This window comes from Stenella coeruleoalba, assembly GCF_951394435.1.
Source record: "Stenella coeruleoalba genome assembly, chromosome: 4".
In the NCBI taxonomy this organism is placed as follows: domain Eukaryota; kingdom Metazoa; phylum Chordata; class Mammalia; order Artiodactyla; family Delphinidae; genus Stenella; species Stenella coeruleoalba.
Genome location: NC_137149.1, coordinates 109,572,838 through 109,591,307, shown reverse-complemented (window position 1 = coordinate 109,591,307; position 18,470 = coordinate 109,572,838). Strand labels below are relative to the sequence as shown.

Here is an 18,470-nt window from a genome sequence, read left to right as displayed (position 1 = left end):
AGCACTATTTACAATAGCCAGGCCATGGAAATAACCTAAATGTCCATCGATAGATGAATGAATAAAGAAGATGTGGCATATATATACAATGGAATATTACTCAGCCATAAAAAGGAATGAAATTGGGTCATTTCACATAGAGATGTGGATGGACCCAGAGTCTGTTATACAGAGTGAAGTAAGCCAGAAAGAGAAAAACAAATATCCTATTAACGCATATATGTGGAATCTAGAAAAATGGTACAGATAAACCTATTTGTAGGGCAGGAATAGAGACATAGACATTGAGAACGGAAATGTGGACACAGCGGGGGAAGGGGAGGGTGGAATGAATTGGGAGATTAAATTTGACATAAATACACTACCATGTGTAAAAATAGATAGCTAGTGGGAACCTGCTATATAGCAAAGGGAGCTCAGCTTGGTGCTCTGTGATGACCTAGATGGGCAGGATGGGGTGGGGGATGGGAAGGAGGCCCAAGAGGGAGAGGATATAGGTATACACATAGCTTACTCATTTCATTGTACAGCAGAAACTAACACAACATTGTAAAGCAATTTTACTCCAATAAATAAAAACACTAAAAATAACAAATCATTATAAAACAAAGAAAAAAAAAGTTCAGCTCTTTGGTTTTCAAACCCTTGGCAGATTAAGAGGAACGAGTTAGAAGGAGACAGAGAAGCCACTGAAGGTGGGCAAACTAACAGAGGTGGCAGCTTATCCGTGTGTCTGAAAATAAAGGTGGAATCAGCAAAATTTAATATGTAAACATAAGAAGTCAGTTCTTATAGTGACTGAGTCATACAGTGAATCACTTAGTCAAGGCCAAGAGCTATTTATACCTCAACAGACCCTGTGGGCCGAACAGAGTCTAAAGCTCACACTTATTTGTATCAGACACCCGTTAGGCAACATTGCAGACTGTCTGGACCTTCTTTGTCCTGGGGCTGTGGCCACTCATTCTCTGCAGTTCTCTGCACTCCAACTGGTTTCAGGTAGGTTCATCCCGACAGCGCCCTTCTCACGCCTGTGCCTCCTGCCTTGGGGCGTCTCTGTTGGTGCTGGAGCCTGTGACACCTCTCAGCACCCACGCTCCCAATCCCGAAGTTTGTGTGTGGTAGTGGTGGGGATGCGGGCAATGCAGAGGGGAGCTGGTAGATGCACTCTTCCTTTCCTCCTCCCAGAGGCAATGTTCTGAGGCTCCATCACCCAAATGGCCTCTTGGAAGATGGCCCCACCAGTGTGAGGGATCAAGCCGGGGCCAGCTGAGTAACACACTCTCCTATCGGCCCCCCAACCTTCCCTGCTTTCCACATTCTGTTTCCCGGGGACTCAGCCATCTTTATAAAATAATATCGTAGAACCTTCTGCCTTAAGCCTTCCTTTCAAGAAACCCAGGCTAAGACACTCATCACCATCATGGAAAGTCAAGTTATTTCCATAAACTCTCATTAAGAAGGACCAAAAATGGATAATGATTTCCACATAATATTTCTTTATTTGGCCCACAGAAATTTCCATTGTTTTTAATGGGGTATAATTGACACATTATATTAGTTTCAGGTGTACAACATAATGGTTCAATATTTGTAAATATTACAAAATGATCACTGCAAAAAGTCCAGTTAGCATGCATCACCATACATAGTTACGAATCTTTTTCTCGTGATGAGAACTTTCAAGATCCATTCTCCTAGGTGCTCTCCAGTATGCAACACAGGTACACAACACAGTATTATTAACTATCATCACCATTCGGTATATTACCTCCCCAGGACTTATTCATTTTGTAACTGGAAATGTGTACCTTTTGACCCCTTTCATGCAGAAATTTCCATTTTGATTCCATGAAATGTGTCCATCTTTTCCTTTGCCACATACAATTTAAAAGAAAGTTGGGGTAATTGAACATTTGTCCTCCCAGCTAGCAGGAAAACTCAGCTGTCTAAAATGGTTGTCTTCTTGAGTCTTGACAGCACAGTTGTAGTGAAGGGATGTTGAATAATGCAATAAGCACAGGTGAGAGGAGATTTATCAGGGTAGGCTTTCTGAAGGACATCAGTCTTGAGCTGAGTTTTGAAGGTCTGGGGAGCTTTGAAAAGACAGTGCAGCTTGAATTTAGGAATGGAACCCATGGGCTACAAAACATGCATTGTGCACAAGGGCCATTCCTCTTACATGCGAAATGAAGAAACTGTGTTAGATCAGCCTGTTCATTTTTGCCCTCAACAAGGAAAATGGTCAGCGTACCCGATCAATTCAGCTGCAGCAGTTCATAATTATCATGAAAGTGACCAAAATGACTCCACTGGCTCCTTTCCTGCACAGAGACTGGCTGCTGGTGAGCAGCTTATCATTGATAGAGTTTTGGAATTAACAAAAAAAAAACAACCCAATTAATTTTGTCCCCCCTTGGGTAGGGGAGGAGGGTTGTAGTCTGTCACTTGGTGATTGTCCTTTCAGCACAGGATCCATATGTGAGCGCACACACACACTGCTATCTACATATGCACACACTGCTATCTACTGTCACTAATTCTTTTAAAATTTTTACTGCTAAAAAAAGGGAGGACAATCTCATTTTAAAAAGGACCACTCCAGGGACTTCCCTGGTGGCAGAGTGGTTAAGAATCCGCCTGCCAATGCAGGAGACACAGGTTTGAGCCCTTGTCCGGGAAGATCCCACGTGCCGCGAAGCAACTAAGCCTGTGAGCCACAACTACTGAACCTGAGCTCTAGAACCCGCGAGCCACAACTACTGAGCCCACATGCTACAACTACTGAAGTCTGTGCACCTAGAGCCCATGCTCCGCAACAAGAGAAGCCACTGTAATGAGAAGCCCACGCACCGCAACAAAGGGTAGCCCCCGCTCGCCGCAACCAGAGAAAGCCTGCGCACAGCAACAAAGACCCAACGCAGCCAAAAATAAATTAATTAATTAATTTAAAAAAATAAAAAGGACCACTCTCTAAAAAAATAGAAGGACCACCCTTTAAATTGAATTAAATTTTTCTTACTTAAATCTTAGGCCAGATCCTAAAGGAAACAGAAAATCAAAGTTAAACAACAGCATCATCAAACAAAAAAGTAGTTACCTTACTAATATATTGGGCTTTCATTCTTTGGGAATTGACTATCTCTTTGAGAATCTGATGAAAGCTATGGACTTTGAACCCCAGAAAAATGGGAATACACAGAAGAGTTTGCATACAACTTCATGGATCCCAGATTAGGGAAAATGGTTATGTTTTCTCCTGTGATGCTCAATTTATCTCAGATAGTGTCAAAGTGGAATGCAGTTTTAAGTGTGAAGTTTTAAGAGAGAAAGTGGACATGCAGTGACTTTGTTTAACAATTATTTTGTAAATGATTGTAGTTATTCATTTTAGTCATCCTATCCTGCATATCATCAGGAGTTAGTCTGTCGTTCCTATAACTTACTGAGAACGATTGATAACTAATCAGGAAGGGAGGGAGAAGAATGGGAGGGAGGAAGGGCAGACAAAGAATTCTCAAGAGAGACCCAGAATGACATCCAGTCAAATCAACTTAAATTTCTGGAGAGGACTAGAGAAGCTCTAAATATCAAAAAATTACAAAGGTGAACTGATGCAATTGCTTTGGCCAAAGACAGATGGATGCTCATCGTGCAAGTCAACAATTCAGCTACTTACTGGGCACCTGCTGAGTTAACCAACATTTTGTGTCCAAGGAACTACGAATGATGTGAATTAGATCAAGACAAATCCTGTCCTCAAAGAACTTGTCCTGTGCATATTATGATGGAATCAAAGCTTTGAAAAAGGAAAAGTCCTTTTAACCTTCCTTACACGGTCTTAGCAATCAATATATGCCTGGGCATTTTTCTTCAAGCACTTCATTGTTAATGAGGTAGGAATAATGCTCTTTTATGCTAAAATTCTGAAACGATTATGTTTATCTTTTGAACCGCTGCCTAGTGAATTCATGCAAGCTGTTTGTACAAAGACAAATTAAACTCAAGTAGATGGATGCAGCTAACCTCCACATTCAGACCTCAAAAGCAAATAAAGCTGAAGTCGGAGAGAAAATAAAAATATGTCTTTTTTTCCCATGCATTGCAAGTTTCCAAAGGAGATGCTTTCATGGAGCAGCCGTTTGCCATCTCTGGTTCCTCCGTGGAAGGAATTATCCAGAAGATGAGGATTATGCATCTAGATAGTCTAATTAAAGATTTTCTTCTACAGGAATGCTTATCATGAAGTAGCACAGGGGAAGTGATGTCAAGACCAATTGAGGGTCAAAGACAAATCTGGAGTGATTAAGATTTTCTGAGAGTACTTCAAACGCGGCCATCATGAACACTTTCACTTAAAGACACTGAAGCACTGGAGAGGCAGACTCAAGGACACAGCCGCAAAGCCTGTTTTCAACTGCAACAATTCAAAGAATCTGGAAGATTTTCTGAAAAACTCCAAAGAGCTTCCCTATCAGCGGGCTTCCATCTTCAGATCTGCATCCAAACGAATCACATATTCCACCTCCTGTGGGTGATAACAGAAGAGACAAAAGAAGGAGAGAATGGTCCATGCATTTACAAGCTGCCAGGGCGGATCATCTGTCCTCTAAATTAATGTTTATGGTAAGCACCCAGATAATTTTGGCTGGTCCCCTACAAGATGCAAAAACTGTAGGGAAGATGAATTTCTGGCTCGGCTGTAAGTGAAATCACAAAACCAAACATATTTAATCAAGATGCTAGTGACAGCTCATCGCTCATCATTACGACACATTTGTGGGCTATAATTTCCCTCTCACCCACTGTATTTGCTTCTTTTCACACTTCCTGAGGCTAGCCCTGCTTGGAAGTCAGCAGGTCATTTCCCCTTCCTTCATACTCTAATCGATTTCACTCTCAAGATCTCACACACCAGCAGCTCCGGACTGCTGTGCTTAGGGTTAGTTAGTCAAGCAACAGGAAATGCTTGCAGACAGAGAACAGCAATTTCTTTTTCATCTAAAGAAAAATGAGAGTCTTAATATGCTTATCACACCCAGGTTTGAAATATATATATATATATGAAATCCCAAATTCTTTCTTCTCCATAGAACAAACTTTTGGTCTCAAGCCTGACTTTAATGTTTCACGTGATCCAGTTTATTGGAATAAGCATATTCTTCAAAGCACTGAAAGGTTAGGGCCCATGTCAATATCTGTGTCCTCTAATCAAAGCTTACTTAGATGGGGGCATGGCGTGATGGTATTTGATTGTGTGAAAATGGACTTCTTATCTTCATCTAAATGCTGAAAACGATCTTCCCGCTGTGGTATTGGTATCATGAGGAATTGTGAGGTGGGAATTGAAAGGTTTCCAACACCCTATTCTTATAAGCTATCACCTTAAAGCTCTAGGAAACTGCTCCAGAGTTACCTGTAAGGTGAGCTTGAGTGCTTTGGCTTTTGTGATTTTGGCTTAAACATGTGGATCTCTGGTTTCAAATCTGTAAAGGAGAGCTACACTTCCCTGGGTCGTTCTCAGGTTCATACCGCCCCTTCTCTCTTTCTTTACCCCTTTCTTTTTCTTTCTCGCTTGATAATTTTAGGAGGCTTCTTCTATCTCCTATCTTTCCTATCAGATAACTCCCATCTGAGTGTTCACAGAAAGGAAGAAGCCACTCACATTCCAAACCAGGACCAAACCTGTTAGACTGGCTGTTAACCTTAAATACTGCCAAAAATTTACCATATTTGGCAGCCCAGAGAATAACCTAGCAGCGCATGCTCAGAAATCATTCATTTAAACTGGAGGTAGGTAGCCTCACAGTGAAACCTGTTGGAAGCTGGGGGTTGGGTCCCAATGAGCACGAATGTCTTTCTTCGAGGTGTTGACTTTTATATACACAATTAAAAGCAGGTGGAACGTTTATTGTGCAGTTTGTGGGGGTTTTGTTTGTTTGTTTGTTTGTTTTGGGAAACCTTGGCATCTTATCTCTTATACTTTGAGCCCTACTGAAGTCACTGTAGTGTTTTTATTTTCCTGAGAAGCTGAGAACTCATCATTGACTAACCATTCAGAAAAAAGAAAAAAGGATCATTCATGTAATCATTCCACAAATATTTAGGAGTGCCTGCTATGTGCGAGTCTCTGTGCTAGACTCTGAAGAGTCTGGCTTTCTGCTGGACTCTGCAGGCCCTGCAGTAGATCCATGTGGCAAGACAGGTTACCCAGAAGCTGCCTCCAAGATGGATGTTACATTGTAGAAACTTTATTGGAGATTACTGGAAGGGTCATTGGGATCAACACCTGTGGAAGAAGGGACCGAAACAGGATTGAGCAAGGGAAGAAGCTGAGCCTCAACTGATCTCAGTGGAGGCTTCAGCCAACCCTGTAGGGGCTCTGAAGTGGAGATGACTTTCAGAGTCATGGTGAGTTGGGGCCATGGGACCTGGCCTGGGTAATGGACTACTGCCCTTATAGGTCAGTCACTGGATGGGGTTGTTGGGAGAGGACGTGACCTAGGGCAAGGCAGAGGCAGCACTGCCATCCACTGGGAGATGAAGCCCTCTGATCCTGAGAGGAGATCTGGATGGGACATCACAGTGTCTACTACGTTATACCAGAAGGCTTTCAGCTACCCCACAGGAGATCTTGACCTCTTGACCCGACTGGCTTGTCTCAGACTAAGACCTCAGGGATAAAGCCACTCTAGGGTTGGTTAGTTTTGTGGCTCAAGAGCCTTTCCATCTTTCTGCTCCGTCAACCTAAGGGGTCTACTTTTTTCTGAGCCTTCTTCCTGTCATAGTCACGCATGGCTGGAGCAGGGCCAGGAGTCACTGTGAAAAAAGAGATGCCATCTTTGCCTCTGAGCTCTTTCTGTTATCAAGGAAAATATTCCTTCATCTCTCTCTCTTTTTTTATTGCCGTAAAATATACACAACATAGTATTTATCGTTTTAACCACTCATAAGTGTACATTTCTGTGGCATTAAGTATATTCACAATGTTGTATAACTATCACCACTATCTATACCCAAACTTTTTCATCATTCCCCAAAAAACTCTATACCCATTAAGCAATAACTTCCTTCCTCCTTTCCCCTTCCCTCCAGTTCCTGTGACTTCTAGTCTACTTTCCCTTTCTATGAATTTGCCTATTCTACGTTCCTCATATGAGTGGAATCATAACAATATCTGCCCTTCTGTGCCTGGTTTATTTCATTAAGCATTTTTTCAAGTTTCATCCATGTTATAACATATATCAAAAAATTGTTCCTTTTTATGGCTGAATAATGTTCCATAGTATGGATAGACAATATTTTGTTTATCCATTCATCTATTAAGGGACACTTGGGTTGTTTCCACATTTCAGCTATTGTGAATAATGTTTCTGTGAACATTGGTGTGCTGATACCTGTTCAAGTCCCTGCCTTCCAACCGTCTGAACAGATACATAGGAGTGGAATTGCTGGATGTTTCACCTTCTGCGAAACTGCTTTATGCAGCAGCTGCGCCACTTTACATTCCCACCAATGATGCTAAGGCTTCCGATTTCCCTACATCTTCACTAACACTTATCTCCCTTTCAAAAACTTGCAGCCATCCTTTCCCTCATATCTTATTGGCCACTACTGCCCAATTCCCAAATTTATTATTGGCAAAGTGAATGAGATCAACGTTGACTGCCTGAAACCAATCAGGACCCATGTCCCCAGAGGACATGGCTGCAGGGAGGACAGTTGGGTATCTGAACAATATCAGGGCATTTCAGCAAGAAAGAGAGGGTGGGGTGGATTATAGGGAGGCCATGATCAATGTTTGCAATGGAGAGGCTTTAAAACTATCAGTGCCCAGGCCACAAATTTGGATTCATTTGGATTCTGTTGGTCTACAGTGAGTTCCCAACATCAGTCTTTTTTAAATGTTCACCCAGTTGATTTTAATGTGCAGTTAGGGTTGAGGCCACTGGTCTAGCAGGTGAGACTGCCTGCTAAGCCAGCAAGTATTTATGAATACTGAGAGTTGAGAAGTACAACATGCTGAGGCACCCTGCCTGGTCCAAGGGGACCATGGAAATCCCCCAAGAGGGAAGAACATTTAGACTGATAACTGAAAAAGTCAACTCAGCCAGGCTGGGGGAAGAGTGTCATAGATACAGAGACAGAAAGAAGGTGGTGCCCAAGGAATGGGAAGAAGCTCAGTCTCGCTGGAGTGGACAACGTGTCTATTTCTGACCTTGAGGAGACAGTATTTTTACTTAAAGATGTGCAATTCATGAGGCAACAGCTAGATTACACACTCCAACCCAGTTTACCTCTCCCCTATGACCTTCTCCTGGTAAGCTAAGTAGCAGGTTATACTTAGAGGGAACAGACAATTAGGTTTAAGAACTGAATTTGAAGCCTGCCTATGTTCTGCACAACCAGTGTGGCCTTGGAGAAGTCTCATGACCTCTTTGGATCTCCGTAAATGTCCTACAAAGGTGAGGTGTTGGGCTTCCCTTGTGGCGCAGTGGTTGAGAGTCCACCTGCCGATGCAGGGGACACGGGTTCATGCCCTGGTCCGGGAAGATCCCACATGCCGCGGAGCAGCTGGGCCCGTGAGCCATGGCCGCTGAGCCTGTGCGTCCGGAGCCTGTGCTCAGCAATGGGAGAGGCCACAACAGTGAGAGGCCCATGTACCACACACACACACAAAAAAAAAGGTGAGGTTATGAAAAGTATCTCATAGGACTCTTGTGGAACTCAAACGAGAAAATACATATATGTATATATGTGAGTGGCATGCATTCATATACTGATGCATTCCAAATATCTCTTCCCATCAAAACCTATCTCTAGATAACTTCTGAACTCCAGACCTGTCTGTTGAGCTGCCCATTTGACATTGCCCCTTGAATGTCTAATGGGCATCTGCCACTTGACATGTCTAAGACTGAGCTCCTCCATCCTTCCCCATATCAGCTAATGGCATCTCCATCCTTGGTGTCACCCTTGACTCCTTTCTCTCCAACATCCAGTCTGTTAACAAGTCCTGTCACTCTACTTTCAAAATATATCCAGAATTTGACTGTTTCTCACACCTGCCACCACTATCCTGGTTCAAGCCAATGCCCTCTCTTGGCTAGGCTTTGTAGCAGCCTCCTAATTGCCTCCTTGCTTCTGCCCTCCCCTGCAGTCCCTTCTCAACACAACACTCAGAATGATAAGTCCAATCACAGCACTCCTTTAATCAAAACCTGACCAGAGCTCCATCTCAGTCAAAGTGAAGGGTGAAACCCTATGATGACCTACAAGCCCTTCCATGATGTGGTCCATCATTATTCTCTTATCTCCTACACTTCTTCCCTTTGTTCATCTGCTCCAGCCCCAACGCTCCTGCTCTTCCCAGAATGTGCCAGGAACATTCCTGCCTCAGGGCCTTTGCACTTGTGGTTTCCTCTGCCTGGAATCCTCTGTCCTATTTAGCCACATGTCTAACTTCTCACTTCCATCAAGTCTTTACTTAAAAGCTACAGTGTGAGGAAGTCCTTCCCTAGACACCCTATTTAAAATTTCAACACCTGCCCTTGATGTCATATTCTCCTTCTTTGCTTTATTATTTTCTGTAGTATTTACCAATAGCATGCTCTATATTTTATTTATTTATATTGTTTATTAGCTTTCTTTCCTACCAGAATATATATATGCATATGAGGAGATATATATATATATATATATATATATTATCTCCCTACCAAAATACCCCTGCTCCCCAAGGGCAGGGATTTTTGTTTGTTTTATACACTTTATATCTCCAATGTTAGGACAGTACCTGGCACATAGTAGGCACTCAATAAATTTGTCAGTACCGCATTTTACAAAAGAGAAACCTGAGGTTCACTGTGATTAAATAATTTACTCAAGATCACACAGAAAGACAGTGGCAGAGTTGGGTAGTTAACGGTTCTATGATGCTTTACAACATAAGAAGCCCATTTAGCAAAAAGAGCAGTATCAGTGGCCCCTCTCCAGTCTTCCTCCCTACCACCAGCTAAAGAAAGAAAATATTTCAATGAGGAAGGATTAGGGGTGGAGACTTCGTGGTGTTGCCCTGTGGACCCTTGGCTAGGGCGCCCAGATTTAAGTGTTCTTAAGCAAGGAAGCAGGGGAGCCATCTCAGCACTTGTTCTGAGGCAAGAAGGCCAGTGACTGTAATTAAACGAAGACCAGGGGGAAGGGGCACTCGGCTGCACAGGAAGATACGCTGAGTCCATTTGAAATGGTTGGGGAGATTTTTTTACACAGTTATCAGCATCAAGCCCTGTCTCACTGGCAATGCCACCCAGACTCACTGTGCCGCCTAAAAATTCCTTCCTCTTCCATCCATTGCATTGAACACACAAAGAGAAACCCTAGCAGAACACAGGCCGAGCAGTCAGAGAGCAACCCTATAGTTAGATCTGCTAAAGCTTTGTTGGAATGAGGGCAGTGATTTTTAAAGAACATCTTGTTTTGAGGAAGAGAGGATTTGGTGGGACAGTGGTTGTGTTAGCAGGCAAGGCCTTTTTCTCCTCCCACTTGGGAAGCCCCATTGCTGGCCCTCTCCCTCCACGGGGACCCAGCCCCCTCTGGGAAGTGGAGCTTCTAGAACCAGAGCCCAGGCAGGCAGAAGGCTTCCCTAACAGTTCAGAAGGCGGAAGAAGCGGCAGGGCATGAGTGGAAGCCGAAGCCTGCAGACTGCAGTCAAACCAGAGGCGGCGGATTCCATAGGGTCGGGGCAGAGCAGAGTCAGAGCAAGGGCCGGGGGAACCATGGCCCCTCTGAGCTACAGCATCCTCATTGCCAGAGTGCGTCCATCCTGAGTCTGTGGTGAAGAGTAAGTGAGAGAAAGCCTGTGGCATGCTTAGCCTGGCATCCAGCACCGAGCTAGCTGTCAGCATGTGATTTCTGTCTCCTTTCCAGGGGCAAAATGAGGACTAACAGAGGCTCTTTGCAAAGGTACTGGGTTGCAGCCCAGAGAGTGGAGGGAGAGAAGGAAGCACTTAAGTTGCAGAATGCCTCTGTGGGCAACGTTCAGCTGCTTCCTGTGCTCCTTAGAGGTGCCCTCGAGGAGCAGCCGCAGCAGGCCGTCGCCTCTGGGCTTCCTTTCAGAGCCTCTGCCTCTTCACAGGCACTCACACCAGTTCCCAGGGCCCTTGGTCAGGGCCCGTGTGCTTCACCCAGATGCCCTCTTCAGCTGATGCCCCCAACCCTGGCTGCTGTCCTTTCTAGGGCTTGCCCTTGCCCACATGTTCACCCAGCCCAGGAGGCACCCTGAGGCCAGTGGCGGATGATGAGGTGATACCTTGCAATTTGGGACAGCTCTAAAAGAGCCATCCGGCTCTACTGGATCTGCTGGAGCTCACTGTGGGTGAGCTTCTGCCTGGGCCCATCCTGCCTTCCTCCCTTCCTTGTAAGCATCTCCCAAAAACACGCTCCAAAAGCCTTCTGCGCGGGGCTCCCAGGAGCCCAACCTCAGACCACCAGTCCCTCCACTGTCTGTTGTCTTTGCCCCTCCAACCACACCCTCTCCTCTGACCTCCTGGGCACCCTCCTTCCACTAAAATGCAGTCATATTGTATGCCAACGACTGGAAAATGGGTGTTGAGGGGTTAATATGTTGCCCAATAAAAACAGTGATAATTATATGGGAACCAACCTTCACATGCAGCTAGCAATCTGCGAAGCACACTTACACACATGATTTTTTGTTTTTTGTTTTTTTGTTTTTTTGCGGTACGCGGGCCTCTCACTGTTGTGGCCTCTCCCGTTGCGGAGCACAGGCTCCGGATGCTCAGGTTCAGCAGCCATGGCTCACGGGCCCAGCCGCTCCGCGGCATGTGGGATCTTCCCGGACCGGGGCACGAACCCGTGTCCCCTGCATTGGCAGGCGGACTCTCAACCACTGCGCCACCAGGGAAGCCCCTACATACACGATTTTATTTGCAAAGCAGAATAGCATGATAGTCTCCGAAGTGCTTCTGCCTGGACTTGAATCGTCTTGTAACCTTGGCCCATCTACATAACCTTTGCAGTGCTCAATTTCCCCGTCTGTAAAATGAGGATATTAATGGTCCCCTGCTCCTAAAGTTTTTGTTAGAATTAAATGAGCCAGTACATGGACAGGTTTCGGAATAGCCGTGACACACAGTAAGCACATAGTATGCATTAGTTATTAGTATTTGATCCTCACAAGAACCCCAGGAGGTATTATAATTACTGCCTGTGTTGGTCACCTCTCACGCACACCTCGTACTCTCAGCCCACCTTTTCACTCCAGCTGTTCCTGCAGCCACCTGGTGGCACAGGTGTAACCCAATGGCACCTTGCTCAGCTGTACTGCTTATTTCTTACTTCCTGCCCTGACTTCTCTGCCACCATCCCTTGAGATGCCCGTGGACCACACTCAGCCATTCTGACCCAAGCAAACTTGGAAGTGTGAGAGAGCTGACATCCCATGGGGGCCCTTGGACCAAGGAAGAGTTGGAGCCAATGGGAAAACAGTGCCTTCTCTCATCCTTGAGAGAATACTTCTGAGGTATAATATGTCCCATCAAGGTCCAAGTTCAGTTGCCTGTAGCAGTGGGCACACCCATCTTGACTTTCCCTCCTTTCGTTTCCCACTTCCCAGCTGCCTATTCCTGTTACTTGAGCTCACTTTCCCCAATAAACGACCCACATACAAGCCCTTGCCTCATGCTCTGCTTTGGGGAACCATCTAGCTGTGAACAAGAGGAGAGTGAAAGAATAAAAAGAGGCTTGTTTTGCATCCAGAATCAGATCTGGGCTCAAGGCCAAAGCCTTCCACCTCCCTAGTCTCATTTCCTCACGCTGTGCTCCCTCCAAGTTCATACATGTGCATCTTAACAGAGGCCTCCCAGAAGCTTGGTCAGTTGAAGGCAGGTCAGGGAGGAATCAGCTATGAATGGGCAGCTTTGGACATTTTCATTTCAGAGCTTCTTTCCTGTCCCTGCTTAGAGCTGGTCCTACATAGCTGGAGGTTTCACCTGACTGGGGCCTGGGGCAGAGACTGTGTCAAATTTGTCTCTGTACCTCTAGTACTCAGGGCCTGGCCTACAGGAGGTGCTCAGGGAACGTTTGCTGTATGAACAGACCCAGGAATCCAACTATTGATGGTTTCTTTATAATTTTTACTTTTTATGTGGCTGTGCCTGTTCCTATACTTAGTTTATTTTTAGCTGGTTTGGAATGTAATCTCAAAGGGACAGAGAACATTTTAGGGAAGGGGTTGTTTACCTTTTACTAAGCTAAGTTAGTACAGAATCATGTGCCTGAAAATTATTCAAGGAATACAGGATATTTCTTGAAATTATTGAAAACAACCTGATTGTCAGGTTGACTGACTGATGGAAGAAAGAAAAGCTGTTAAAAAGCTGTCCTTCTGCGGCTTGGAGGACAAATGCAGCTTTAAGATGCATGGGTTTCATGATTTTATATTGAAATTCTGAAGTATGCTGCGGGGCCTTCCACTTCCTATCGCTTCTGCCTGTCCTAATTCTCAAATTTGTGTTACCTGCCTAGCCCTTGTAGGTATCTGGGTTTGTGACCCCCATACAGAGTGAGACACAACAGGGCACAAGAGCTGAAGGAGTTGAGCAGTGCCACTGCTGACTTTCCCTGCAGCTTGCTCACCTATCCCTGCCACCATCAACAGGTGCCCAATGATAGCATGACATCCTGCCTTCCAGGTACTACAAGATCAGCGTGGTGCTCATGTGCTTCATGGTCCCCACACTGGTGCCCTGGTGCATCTGGGGAGAGAGTCTGTGGAATTCCTACTTCCTGGCCTCCATCCTCCGCTACACCATCTCACTCAATGTCACCTGGCTGGTCAACAGTGTCGCCCACATGTACGGAAACCGGCCCTATGACAAGAACATCAGCCCTCGGCAGAACCCGCTCGTCACCCTGGGTGCCATCGGTGAGTATGGGGTGGGAGCCAGTGGGGGGAGTGGCAGTTCAGATCTTCTAGGCTTCTCAGTGGTTTTGTGGAATCTGTAAAGAGAGGCAATGGGGTGGAGTAAACTGGGATGAACTTGGGCTTTGGCGTTAGAATCCGAGCCACTTACTCTCTCTGATTTACAGTTTTCTTACCTGTGAAATGGGAACAGGAATGTCTGCTTCATAGGGGTGTTATGAGAATTAACTAAGATACTATACATAAACTGTTTAGTACAGTGCCTGGTACATAGTAGGTGATCAATAATTAGTAGCTATTTATTTTTACCTAAATAAATTTTCCTAAAGGAGGAGTAGCAGTTGATGTCTCTCTCAAACTGCCCTGACCGCTATAGCCTCAGCTGTCCATCATTTGGCTGACCTTAAAAATAAATTAATTAATTAAAAGGCCTGCAAACAGAGGGATGGGGAGAATCAGGACCTTGTCATCTCGCGGTACCACAGAATGGTTAAGAGCAAGGCTTCTGGAGTCTGACAGGTTTGGTTGAGTCTTGGTTCCTCCACCGTGGGCAAGTTATCTAGCTCCTCCATACCGTGTGTTCTCATCTGTAAAGTGGGGATAATATATAGTAGCATTGACCTCCGCCTGGGGTCGCCGGAGGGTTAGGTGAGTTAATACATACTGTTTGCAGCAGTGCTTAGCAGGAAACAAGCCTTCGGGGATGTTGTTTTTCTTACTAGCCGTATGGTCTTAGGCAGGTTACTTGTCCCTTCTGTGCATTTCCATCCTCATTTTAAAATGGGGATAATCGGGCTTCCCTGGTGGCGCAGTGGTTGAGAGTCTGCCTGCCGATGCAGGGGACACGGGTTCGTGCCCCGGTCCAGGAAGATCCCACATGGCGCGGAGCGGCTGGGCCCGTGAGCCATGGCCGCTGAGCCTGCGCGTCCGGAGCCTGTACCCCGCAACAGGAGAGGCCACAACAGTGAGAGGCCCGCGTACCGCAAAAATAAATAAATAAATAAATTTTAAAAATGGGGATAATCATAGCAGATAGCTTAGCTATGTGAGGATTATAGGCATTAATACCCTTTGAAGAATTTAGCATGGTGGCTGGCACACAGTAAGTGATTAATAAATGATAGCTGTATCTTGATAGAAGCAACTCAGTCTCCTGGGTAACCTGAGCCTTGAGTACAGAGATCAAACCCAGGAAGGGAGGTTCCTGCTGTTAAGTTGAAACAGTCTCTGCATCCCTCTGCCATGGGTCTCTGCCATCATGGTGTTAGGGTCACCCATTTATTAAGACCCCAGGGATCTTGTGTTGACAAGAGCAATATAAGGTGGAATAAACACCAAATTTAGCTATGGGAATAACTGGATAAGCAGAGAGAAAAGTGTGAGTTTCCTGATCCCTCCTATTGTTTTCTCCTCCTCTCACTCTTCATCTTCTATAAGAACTGTAACGAGGGGAGCCATATCCAGTGGTAACTCTGAGAGCAGACGAAGAGTGGGCACTCTGGGAATGTTACCATCTTACATAGGGGATGGTGGGCCAGGGAACCCAAAGAATGAGGCCATGACACAGGCCCTGAAGAACTGGGTGTTGGTTTGAAGCTTGTCCAGGTCAATACTGGACTCTCAAATCAGCTTTCTTGATAAAGGTCCTTGGAAGACTCTTATTACACCCACTGTATGATAGATGGGGGAATATATCCAGAGTTCTTAGAACAGTGCCTGTATCTGAAAATAGGGGAAAACTCTAGCACTCTAGTCTAGGAATGATGGGGTGGAGGGCCAGGTTAGAAAAGACCTAAATTAAACAGAAAATTGCAGACAACAGACTGATCCATCTGATATACTCATTGTAGAGCAGAATCTTTCAAATGTGGTCAATAGAAGAACTGTATGATGACCAGTAGCCACTTAAGAATTAAAGGAGGAATCTGGCAGTTCCTTGAATGGTTAAAAATAGTTACTACATGATGCAGCAACTCCACTCCTAGATTTATACCCAAGAGAAATGAAAATGTATGTCCACATAAAAACTTGCTTATGAGTGTTCATAGCAACATTATTTATTTATAACAGCTAAAATGTGTCCCTCAACTGATGAATGGATAAATACAATGTGGTATATCCATACAGTGGAGTACTCTTCAGCAATAAAAAGAAATGAAGTACTGATATCTGCTACAACTTTGAAAACATTATGCTATGTGAAAGAAGCCAGTCACAAAGGATTACATATTGTATGTTTTCATTTATATGAAATATTCAGAATAAGCCAATCTTATTGGCTTAGTATTAGTAAAAGTGAGAAACAGAAACAGTGTATGTATAAATATATGCAAATAAATATATACATAATATTGCTCATAATCTCTCTCTATATATACATATATACAGAAACAGTAGGATATCTGTATCTATATAAATGTAGATGTATTCTGTTTGTGCATGCGTGTGTGTGTGTGTGTGTGTGTGTGTGTGTACGGCGGTGGGGGCGGCGGGGAGCGAGCAAGAGAGAGAGAGAGAGATTTATTTTGAGGAATTGGTTCATGTGATTATGGAGGCTAAGTCCCACCATCTGCTGTCTGCAAGCGGGAGACCCAGGAAAGCCAGTGGTATAATTAAGTCTGAGTCTGAAGGCCTGAGAACCAGGGGAGCTGATGATGCAAATCCCAGTCAGTGGGCAGGAGAAGATGAGATAGACGTTCAATCAGTGAGTCAGGAAAATGGGAGCAAATTCCTCCTTCCTCCACCGATTCTATTCAGGCCCTTAAGGGACTGGCTGATGCCCACTCACATTGAGGAGGACCATCTACATTACTGAGTCCACTGCTTCAAATGCTAATCTCATCCAGAAACGCCCTCACAGACACACCCAGAAATAAAGTTTAATCTGGGCACTCCTTGGCCAGTCAAGTTAACATGTAAAATTAGGGGCTTCCCTGGTGGTGCAGTGGTTGAGAGTCCGCCTGCCGGTGCAGGGGACATGGGTTCGTGCCCTGGTCCGGGAAGATCCCACACACACACACAAAAAAAATGTAAAATTAACCAACACAGAGAAAGAAAGAGGGGCTGGAGGGAGGGGAGATGGTTAAGGGCCAACAGCTAAGGGGAGTGGGGTGTCTTTTTAGGTAATGAAAATGCTATAAAATTCATTGTGGTGTTGCATGCACAGCTCAGTGAATACACCAAAAGCCATTAAATTGTATTCTTTACATGGGTGAATTGTATGGTAAATTATATCTCAATAAAGCTCTTTTTTAAAAAGAAAACAAAGAAAGAAGCTGTGAGACTTTTCCTGAAAACAGCTTAGTGGGGGGAAAAAGTAAGGGAGGAAAAGCTATTCACTGTGAGGGGTAGAATAATATATAGGCAGATTTTGGATATTTAAAGATCCAACTCCTTAATTCACTCACCTATCAGAATGATTATCATTTATCTCTTCCAAGCTCTTCCAGGAAGTCTTCCTTTAATTACTTCAATCCACAGAGGCTATTTTCCTTTTATGAACATACAGCAAAATGATGATCTGTTATCAGCCATTTGGCATTTAGCTTAAGAAGTACAGCTCTGAAGTCGTGGGAGCATGTCACCAATCCACAGGGAAAATTACTCTTGATACTTTGTGCTGATTATTGTTATTTTTCTGTTCCTATTGAGTTTGTCTAGCCAACTGAGTGAATGCTTCCTTAGGGCAGACAGCAAGTCTTCTGCTCCCCACTGGAGCCTGACACAGTGTCTTGTAATAAATGAGTGATTTTTAGAAAGCTCTACAGAGAGATGCTGATTGGGTTATTTCAAGCCCACTTTGTCTTCCAGGTGAAGGCTTCCATAACTACCATCACACCTTTCCCTTTGACTACTCTGCGAGTGAATTTGGCTTAAATTTCAACCCAACCACCTGGTTCATTGACTTCATGTGTTGGCTGGGACTGGCCACTGACCGCAAACGGGCAACCAAGCCGATGATCGAAGCCCGGAAAGCCAGAACTGGAGAGGGCAGCGCCTGACCCTGGAAGCGCTATCCACATCCGCTGTCAACGCCTCGGTTCATGGCCTTTGTTACTACACTTCTCTTCTTCATTGGATCGTGGGAGGGGGTACAGGGTGGGGAGGGAACGGAGTCTACGCGGTTTGGGAATTTTTTGTTTGTCTCAAACTAATGTCAAGATACAACTCTCAATGAAAATAATTTTTTAAAAGTCAGTGTAACTATGATTTAACACTAGAACGTAGACATGTGATTTAATCGCTGTAGCTACAATATGTCAAACATACATCGTCATGTGCTTGTACAAGATGTTAACCCTGACAGGATGAAGGAATTTAATATTCTTTCAGTGCGATTCAGGAGAGCCTTGTTTTCTTTTTCTACCAGTTAACCCAACGTTATTTTTAAACAGGCTATCTGAAGGAGCAGAGAGGCAGGGTAGAAGACAAAAGAGAGGGTCTAAATCGTAAAGAATGTTTGTGTTTTGTAATTACTGTGTGTTTGTGTGTTGTTATTTTTAAGGAAGAGAATTGAAAACGTAAAAAA

At 44.5% G+C, this 18,470-nt stretch overlaps 1 protein-coding gene across 1 annotated transcript in view; it reads left to right on the top strand.

Annotated features, from left to right (window-relative positions):
• Window positions 1-17,943, top strand: part of SCD5 (stearoyl-CoA desaturase 5) — a gene marked incomplete at its 3' end in the record, with an annotated part of 161,914 nt that extends 143,971 nt beyond the window's left edge. Inside the window, exons 4-5 of the mRNA XM_079920272.1 lie at window positions 13,713-13,945; window positions 17,753-17,943. Of these exons, the coding sequence (XP_079776398.1) occupies window positions 13,713-13,945; window positions 17,753-17,943 (424 nt within the window). The remainder of the gene's footprint in view (window positions 1-13,712; window positions 13,946-17,752) is intronic.
• Between the last annotated feature and the right edge of the window lie 527 nt (window positions 17,944-18,470).